Source organism: Loa loa (assembly GCF_000183805.2).
Source record: "Loa loa unplaced genomic scaffold supercont3.31, whole genome shotgun sequence".
Classification (NCBI taxonomy): domain Eukaryota; kingdom Metazoa; phylum Nematoda; class Chromadorea; order Rhabditida; family Onchocercidae; genus Loa; species Loa loa.
In genome coordinates, this window is record NW_018108211.1 from 99,032 (window position 1) to 108,476 (window position 9,445).

Here is a 9,445-nt window from a genome sequence, read left to right on the forward strand (position 1 = left end):
GCGTTCCTGACTTTCTCGGTGTGCCAAAAACAAATCAGGATGCTTTTTAATATTGCTTAAATATTAAGAATAAGGAAATCGAACAACTCTTCCGTCTTCCAAATATATACTAAAATGAATTTGAAAGTAGGATAATCATCCTCATCTTTGATTAACAAAGGAGGACACTACCAAGATAAAGTATCTTAACAGATAAACTATCTTGAAACTATTATGCGAAAGATACAGCATATGTTCTCGGAATAGAATTTCTTTTTTCTGTGACAAAATCTTATATGAAATACTTCTCATTCATAGTGTTTTTTCCTTTTTTTTAATTGCCAGCTTCAACTGCAATACCAAGTAGTGGCTGAAATAAATGACTGATTTCTAAAAAGTTCTTAAAATCCTGAAGAAGTTTAGTAGCTCCACAACTCTAATAATACAATTATAAGCATGCCAAACTGGGATACTATTCAGAGAGAATAATTCAACAACTACTATCATCCAGGAATTTCATAAACTATGATTGACATATATAGCATATGATTGCAGGAAAGCATCGGATAATCCTATCGGTTACAATAATAAATCTCACCGGTTATCTGACTAAAGTAGTTTCACAACATAATGCCTGAACAAAGTTTTCAGTTAAACTTTTGGCCTGGTGGTAGACTAAACCAGAGCTGGGAACTTTCATTTCGCAAACAAACAGCTGACAAGTTTCTATCGAGGTCCACACTCACTTCTTGTACAGAATAAATGAAACAGTGAAAATGAGGCGCTAATGCACAATTCTAATAATTCAATCACTAGAAGTAGTGATATTTTAGCTACCACTATTAGCATTATAATAATCATCATGCGGGTCCATTAGTACTTTCGCTCCAACTCAATAAATGGAGTTTGAAATTTCGCCAAGAATTAAAAACCAAGAATTAAGTTTGAAATTCCGCCATGCTCTACAATTTGCAATTTACATTGGAGATTTCAGAAGGCTTTCTGAATCAGGAAATCATGAACTATACGAAAATATTCAAATATTTCTGAAAAGGAAAAAAGTAAAACAATAGGAAAGTAAATAATAGGAAAGTATGAAAGTACACATCCCTGCTACTTTATTCGACCCTTCCCAAAAAAAGTTCAATAATTCATCCAAAAGCAACCAGTTTACTTGCTGTCAAATATCAAATTTATGTTGGAAGGTACAATCCACATCTTATTAGCAGGAAAATGCTCGATCTTGCTGCACCAATCCACCTACATCTCCTGACCACCAACCGTAAAGAGGATTCATTTTACAATAGCATGAGAGCAAGCTAAAACACGACAACATGAAAGATTAACTTTGAAAGTCTCCCATTTACCTCTCTAAATAACTGGCACTTCAAAGTTAAATGAAGAAGTTAATAACGACAGGAAAGACCTCTTCTTTTTTGTCATTTCCTTCTTTAAAATTCCCTATTTCATGAATATTACGGTATTTTCTTATTAATTCAAAATAAGGCAAATGAAATGTTGAACACACGTGGTCCTGATCACAACTTCAGTTTTTTATACAACATTTTGGATCCATAATAAGTGAGAATCTCTGATTAGCAAATTTGTAATTCGATTCCTATTACTGATGAACGGTCTTTTTCAGTAATACTGAGACGGAAATCCGTTAGACAATAAGAAAAAAAACCAACAAAAACCAATAATAAGGTTTTATACTGCTAAACGCTTTACACACAACAAAGTAAAGCTGATAAATATTTGCAAAATTAAAACAACGTTAGCTTCCGCATGATCTGACCTAATCCACCAATGCTGGCCTTCCCATAACCTAATCCACCAAACCGGCAACAATGAACACATCATGCAAGCAGACAAATGCAAATATTCAAATATTCGTAAATGTTTCAGTAGTTACAAACATGAGCTTTCCGTTTGCTCTCTCTTCCACTCCTCTCTCTGAAACAGTAAGTAGCCAGTTAAAAAGAAAACTGGTAATAAAAATCAAACTGATACTGAAAAGAAGATAAGGTGTATAAAAGCGAAATGGAAAAGATATCCAAAAACACAATGCACAATTTTTTTTTCGGCTGACGATCACTATAGAACAGGCAGCAGATAAGCTAAAATAGCATCAGTGAAAACTATAAATCATGTAAGTAGAGTCTCCCTATTTCATTTGATCCTTAGCTTCACATGTCGAATCGAAAATAAGACATTATTATTCTATTCAAGTTTTTTTTCCAATTAATTTTTTCAAATATTTCCCACATTTAAATATTTTCCTCCTTTTGTCTCGAAAATTATCGCGCTCACGAGAAATATAACAACGCATTTGACAAAAGCTTTGATAGAAAGACGGGATCAATTTTTTCCCTCCGTTCAATTTCAAATCTCTGATTCAAATGAAGTAGTAAAATATTCTTATACTCATAGAACTTAAATAATTCCTGCAATAGTTATCGCGATAACATAGCATCTTCTGAATTTTCTTGATCCACTCCTCCTATGTGCATTTTCTCAATTTCTGGAGCAATTTCCAAAACAGATGCCAAATCGACAACTTTTTTTCCCACAGTACATAACTTATCTAAATTTTCTGTTGTTTCCTTCGCCAATGAATCAGCCTGAAACAAACTCGTTTTCTTTGAAATATAATAAAAATATCAAAAGATGCAGGATGGAGGTATTATCGCATTGCTGAAAATTTTTTTTAAGATTAACTTATGAAATTCCTATTAAGCCAATATATAAAAAGCAAGAAATATACTCTGATGCTCCACATTTTTATAAACTTGTGACTGCTGTACTTATATCCCTGGCTCTTTTTTTGCTCTTAATTTTCTGTCTATTCTTGAGGAAGCAAAGGGAAGTATGAATGAGAATCATTTTCCGGATTAAGTTTACAAGCAATCTCCCTATTTTAATTTCGGTTTTAGTTTTATTCAATTTCTCCCATTTTCTTTTTCCTTATTTTTAAATTAGTTTTTGTTTTTAAGAGAGAGAGAAAGAGTACAGCGAATAATACAAAGTCATTATTTAAGGATGTATAGTGAGATTAAGAGGTCATAGAAGTCATAAGATTACTGTAGGTCATATGCATAAAAGGTTGTACTCCACAACATCAATCATTACAACTGGATTTGTTTTTTTTCAAATCTATGACAAAGTAAATCTTATTCTTGCATACTATAAGATCTTATTTTACAAAGTATGCACAAACAAACTAACGACTTGGCAAATCTCAGGCTTTACTGTCTTAAAATCAGGACAAAGATCAAGTGAAATCAACGGAAAAAAACAGTTCAGCAACAGGAAGTGTCACAGCTAAATCCAAAACAAGAGCTAGCTAATATAAATTATAAAAGCTTAGATTTCACTTTTTTTTTCTTAACTGAAATAAAGAGAAGGGTGTAAACCTTTTCTTTCAATAATTGGTCATATATTGGACGATAGACTTCGAAATATTGCTTGACACAATCCTGAGTCAATTTCAAAAAGTCATCGATCCCTTCACCAGTCAGTGAAGAAACTGAAACGAAAAAGGAAAACGTTTTCAAAGTAGAACCAAGCAAAATTTTTTCCCAAAAATTTCCTCGAAAGAGTTTTGCATTTTTCCTTTGAAAAAAGAAAGATACAGCCTCTCTATAGTGGATTTAAGAACTTTCAGAGTGTCGAGATGCTTGTTATATTAGCCACCTTATGGAAGATAAGAGATGTTCACCAAATAGACTACATATTTTTTAAACCACTTTTGTTTTTATTATTGCGTCTTCCCTGAAACAATGAGTTAAACTTAATGCCTCAAAGTTCACTGCGCAATTAAGAACATTAACACACCTGAGACGGTAGCCAAGTTTTGGTAGAACTGGTCAAGTACAAGACTTAAAGATCTGGTTAAATCGTTCATATATGAAATGGAATTTTTATCCAATGCTTCTTGAAAACTTTCGAAATCATTCATCCATTTCATCGCAAATGTTGGCTTTATTATATCCGCCTATAATTTTTTTTTAATATCACGACGCATAGTTTTTTAGGACAGCGATTAGAACGCAGTAAATGTAGAATGGAAAACTTGCATGTTGTTTAGCAATCTAGTAAAACGATAAAATGGTAAATAATAAAGAAACACTAAAAAAAATAAAGAAAAAATAAATAATAAAAAAAAACAGTCAATTCAACTTTATAATCAATTCCATAGCAGTCCAACTTTTTACCAATATAAATTATGTCTCATCATAATTCTTCAAAAAATTAGTCACTCAATAGTAGAGGATACTCAGCAGCACATTCCTATCAAAAGGAAGCATGATGAAATAACCTTATTGAAAACAACGATGAACGGTAGCTTTGTACGGTATAAAATTGAGCACGCATAAAGCATGTTCGACATGAATGTTGTTGGGTTTGCTGCGCGTACCGAGTCAACAATAAATGTTATTAGTGTTGGAAATGAAGAAGCTAATAAATCGGTAATGATCGATCCTGAAGCCGACCACGTGAAGGCTTCAATCTGACCAGGAGTATCCAACAAGCAGTAAGGACACTGTTCCGACCGAGATTTTATGAAATCTACTACCTGAAACACATAACATTTCTCAACTTTCATCGGCTTCGACTGCGGTAGCAAAAAGTTACTTGCATTCGAACTAAACTGAAGTAGATGAAGTTACTGATGGATCTTAGGCAAATAGCGCCTACGCGGTATCTTGCATCCGCAAACTGCCTCAAACATGATCAATGAGCCGAACTCCTGAAGAGCTGTGTAAAACTATCTCAGTTTCTTGCAAGTAGTTTCTCATCTTCAGAAACGCTCAAAAATAAATCACCGAGAATAAAGACAGATGAGGGACAATTACTACATTCTGTAATGAAAAAAACAAACAAACCTGATTAAATTTAGTACATATAAGGTTTAGGCAAGTCATTATAGCACCGTTCGGACCTAAGTGATATTCCTTCATCACCTGTTTGTACTTTACCGTATCTCGGATATCAATATTTGCAGCATATGGAATCGTCGTAACAGCCGGATCCAGATTCACCAGATATGGTGCAATGTTTTGTTGACGTAAACGTGCTGCCACACGCTCAAATGGTCAATAAATTTTGCAATAAATGTGTTTGTACTCACAAATAAGAGAGTGTGAAACTATCCGTAGCTCAAGAGTTTAATGGGATAGTTCGACGCGCAAAAATTTTCAATGAGCAAAAAGTGAGTGGGAAGTTGTGAAAAGAAAAGAGAAACCTGAACAAAAGCACTCTTGCCGGATCCTGCCATTCCCAAAACGATAACTGCTGCGGTGCTGCCACCAAAAGCACCAGATGACGACGACGCGGATGTTTTTATTTTCTCCATTCCGAAAGTGACTATAGCATTGGACGTTTGCCCAATACGTCTCAAACTTTAGCGTCCTCTGACTAAGAACCCTGCAACACAAAAACCTTTTCCATCTCAAATTTGTACTTTCCATTAAAGGAAGCAGAAAAGGAAAGCGATTAACTTAATAAACAAAACTACACATTCTCAAAATTCAAAACAAAAGCTTGGAAATGAATAATATTAAAACAACAAACTAAAGGATAACAAATATGATAAGAAACGGCTACAGTCATTTAATCGACGAATTTCAGAATCCAGTAGACTGCTCTAAACTTAATTAGCTGCCCCCTAATTAATTAACTTCCCACTCAATGCCTTCGCAGACCCTATACACAGTAGACGTCCATGATGTACCAACAAGAGACAGCCGTAGTTCGCCTTTCTCTCATTTCAATAATGTTTAACATCAACCTCACTGTCTTAATTCTCTCCGAATTCATTATGTTTTTACTACAGTTAACCGGGATTTTTACTGAGAATTTCAAGGATGAATTACACTTGAGATTATGGAATGGAGAAATACGTCGAGGGATTGTGGGCACGAGTACGCGTGCGCTGCATGCTTGCGCATATAAGTTCGTACTTGATACTTCTCTATGTATGTGCAAACTACAGTTTGTGGTCTTCCAGAAGGGTATATGCTATCTGTAATCCATTTGAAATGAGCACCGGATTTGTAACCGCTTCGGGAAAAGGCGTAACGGTAAGTGAGAAGGCACTTCAGAAAGCACGTCAGCTGTTCGAACTCCTCGACGACAGTAACGATGACAGCTCAATTCGAACCGCTGCTGGAAACATTGACAGTGCTCGCTGCAGCAGCATGGAAAGTGGGTAAGAAAACGTGACACTTATAGATTGGTATACGTAAAGTACTTTAGAGATATTAAGGTAATATAATGGCTGGTTATTGTCACACATCAGATGTACTGACAATCAAAGTCTAAAGAGTCTTGTTTTATGTATGCGGCATAATAGGAAATTGATAGCACCAGTTCTTACAACATTCTGTATCGCAAGTTGAATACCCGTAGCAGCTGCATTATTTATTAAGATTTGTGCTCAAAGTTTGGTTCATCCCTCAGTCCCAGTTCCATTACCAAAAATGGCCCACTTGAGTATAATGTGTTTCATTTAAGCAAGCGAGACGTCATACTCATTGAAAGTTTGAGAATAGATTGAAGATGTTTTATCCCACAATTCCTCCAACCATTCCCTTTGCCGAATATAACTTCTTATTACGTAAAGCAGTATGTTGTTAAGTTCTACTTGAGTCGCTGCGTTGCATGAACTGTTAATTACCGTAGTAACTTCAGTGATTTGGTATCACTTAGTTCCCTCTTCAGCGCAGCGCGACGAAATTCCAGGCAGGTATCATCAACATTCAAATCTCCTCTAATCAAGAACCCACGTCTTGACAACGGTTAGTAATTTTTTAATCTATCATTTACTTCGCCAAGTATTGTACATATGACTTCATCTTCTTATCCCTATATCTATTGAGAAATAAATTTCCTCGGCCACTATATCTTCGTGGAAAAATAATTATTTGAAATTAACCATTAATTTTAACATGAAATTAAAATGTATTCATCTGTTATATTTGTTGAACTTTTTCAGTTAGTTATAGCAGCAGTTTTAATTCTGCAATCAAGGAAATTGCAGCAATATCTGAACAGTCAATTCCTACAACACCGAAAAGCAAGTATTGTCAGAGAATTCCTATATGGTGATGAATAATAAATTCTTAGAAGCAAGCATTGTCTCATTTCAATATTTGCTACACTGTGCCAGGGCTTTTTTTCTAATCTTTTTGAAATTAAACATTGTAATAGAGAACCACTAATAATGGAAGTTAGGTGAATACGAGCTCGTAAACAATAATGAGGTCTTTTGGAAACTCTGTTTTAGATTCTCTCTGCAGTAAAATCGGAAATGTTACACCGATCAAGTTATTGACACCATATTGCAAGAACTGGCGGTTGTGCATCAAAGTTACGTCTGTTGATGAGGTGAATGCGTCGTCGCACTGCTATTCTGCTTAGTTCGTATGTATTTTTCAAAGGGAAAATTTTGTCTAGTTTTCATTTTCAGATAAGATGTATTCGAGGTCAGCATATATTCTCATTTCTAGCGGTGGATGATGGTGGTGTTGAAATTCGTGTTTCTGCTTTCGGTGACATTGCATGCAGAACCGCTACTCTGATATGTCCGGAACAGGTGGGTTTGCACCAAATTTTACAGATTTTAAATATTCGGATTCTTTTGAAATGATACTTTATAAGTAGTATTTCAGATGTATTATATTACACGCGCATCGGTGAAAATGGCAAACAGGAGATATAGCCGTAATGAGCATGATATGGAAGTTGTGCTTCGACCAGATAGTGAGGTCATATTTTGCGGTTTTAATGCTTAATATAAATCTTATAACGAGAAATAAAGTGCAAATCTTATTTCTTTTGTACGTTAAGATAACGGACGAATGACGAGCTTTGTTTTTCTCATATAAAAGGAAGAGCCATAGTGTTTACTAACACATTTATTTAAAGGTATTTTTCAGGTCACAAAATGCACGGATCGACCTTACATTTTGTCGCCGAAAGTGAATTTTGAGTTTGTGCGCATTCACAATTTGCAAAATTTTATCGACACAGAAATAGGTTTGTAGTGGTCAAACTGCTGTGTTAGCTCTGTTTTTAACATATCTCTGTCTACTTGGTCATATTCTGTTATAACTCAGTCTAACTCATAAAATCTGATGAGTGAAGCAGTACTTGTTAAAGTACTTAAATGAGATTTCAAAGTATATAAGATTTTGACGCTTGCAAAATTTGGGTGGAAATCTGTTTTCTCATGAAAAAAAGAAACTAAATACCGTAATTAAAGATGTGTTGGGGATCGTAATCCACATTGACAAAATGAAGCAGCTAAAATCAAAAAACTGGAGAAGAACTGCAAAAAAGGGAAATACAGGTCGTTGATGATAGCGGTTACTACGTTGCTATAAATCTGTGGGGACAAAAGGCAAAAATGTTCCCAAACGAGCAATATCAACACGTGCTGGCTGTCAAGAGGTTACTTGTGCGTTGTTTTCAAGGTTATTTTTTGATTTGAAAAACTAATTGGCCGCTGGTTGTGCACTTGGCAAATTTTGCTTTAGATTCATTTTTACTCGTGATAAAATACAAATTGCGTGGATGACTCTTGCTCAATTTATTTGATCTTTCGAGATTTCAGGGACGATATCTTTAGTTTCATTGGCCTCCAGTAAACTGTTACACGACCCACACTTCCCGGAAGCCGATGCGCTTCGATTTTGGTACAGTGAAAACAGGAAGAGTTTCAAACCTGCATCAATGAATCAAGTTTCATCATGTAAGTTCGTTGGCAGTTTGCGGCAAAAAGTTCCAAATAATTATTTGAGGAAAAAAAATATTCCTCATTCATATCCCATATTCTCAAATTTTATTTATGTGCGACTCATCCTTATTAAACCTTAATAAAACTTGATGTTTTTAAATGTAGCGAAGTTTCTTGTGAAACTCTTCTGTGATTATTTTCTTAGACATTAGATTTTTTTTAGTTCACGAACACAAATGGATCAAGCAATTAAAACCCTCGCTGGATGGTCATTTTTTCAACTTGACTGCAATGATTTCTTCTATTTTTACAGAAAATGCTGTTTACAAGGTGCCTTTTTTTTAAAGGAAATGTATGCGTATTTGGTCAAGCAGAGATGACAGCAGCTTGAAACGATTAAATGAAATTCATTGAGAAATACAGTTCAAGTTATAGAACTTTCCAGGGTTGTCCAACTTGTAAGAAAAAGTTATTGGTCGAAAAGGATAATGATCTGTACATATGTTCAAAATGTGGTATATGCAACGAGTATAAATATTATTACACTTTACATGTAAGTGCTGAACTAAAAGGAGAGGTTCTAGATGTAATTTCGCTTGGTGATGATGAATATCTTGAAATTTCTGGTAGATATTAATTACTTACAACTACCATTCTTGTTGTCGCCATTTGCAATAGTGATTACTAGTTCTATTATTAGTTTATTATGTTGATTTTGATGGC

The 9,445-nt window shown here is 34.7% G+C and overlaps 2 protein-coding genes across 2 annotated transcripts in view; one reads left to right on the forward strand and one right to left on the reverse strand.

The window, feature by feature from the left end:
• Positions 1-2,435: 2,435 nt before the first annotated feature.
• Positions 2,436-5,338, reverse strand: LOAG_03366 (GOP-2 protein; the record flags this gene model as incomplete). The annotated part of the gene is made up of 6 exons (XM_003138903.1): positions 2,436-2,603; positions 3,396-3,508; positions 3,817-3,976; positions 4,301-4,558; positions 4,869-5,069; positions 5,228-5,338. 6 exons carry the CDS (start codon positions 5,336-5,338, stop codon positions 2,436-2,438), a joined length of 1,011 nt encoding a protein of 336 aa, XP_003138951.1.
• Positions 5,339-5,873: 535 nt separating this feature from the next.
• LOAG_16957 (replication factor a 1) overlaps positions 5,874-9,445 on the forward strand; it is a gene marked incomplete at both ends in the record, with an annotated part of 4,793 nt that continues 1,221 nt past the window's right edge. The window contains 11 exons of the mRNA XM_020449611.1: positions 5,874-6,193; positions 6,706-6,782; positions 6,980-7,060; positions 7,271-7,371; positions 7,454-7,579; positions 7,656-7,751; positions 7,923-8,022; positions 8,310-8,459; positions 8,600-8,737; positions 8,946-9,052; positions 9,168-9,275. Of these exons, the coding sequence (XP_020306822.1) occupies positions 5,874-6,193; positions 6,706-6,782; positions 6,980-7,060; positions 7,271-7,371; positions 7,454-7,579; positions 7,656-7,751; positions 7,923-8,022; positions 8,310-8,459; positions 8,600-8,737; positions 8,946-9,052; positions 9,168-9,275 (1,404 nt within the window). The remainder of the gene's footprint in view (positions 6,194-6,705; positions 6,783-6,979; positions 7,061-7,270; positions 7,372-7,453; positions 7,580-7,655; positions 7,752-7,922; positions 8,023-8,309; positions 8,460-8,599; positions 8,738-8,945; positions 9,053-9,167; positions 9,276-9,445) is intronic.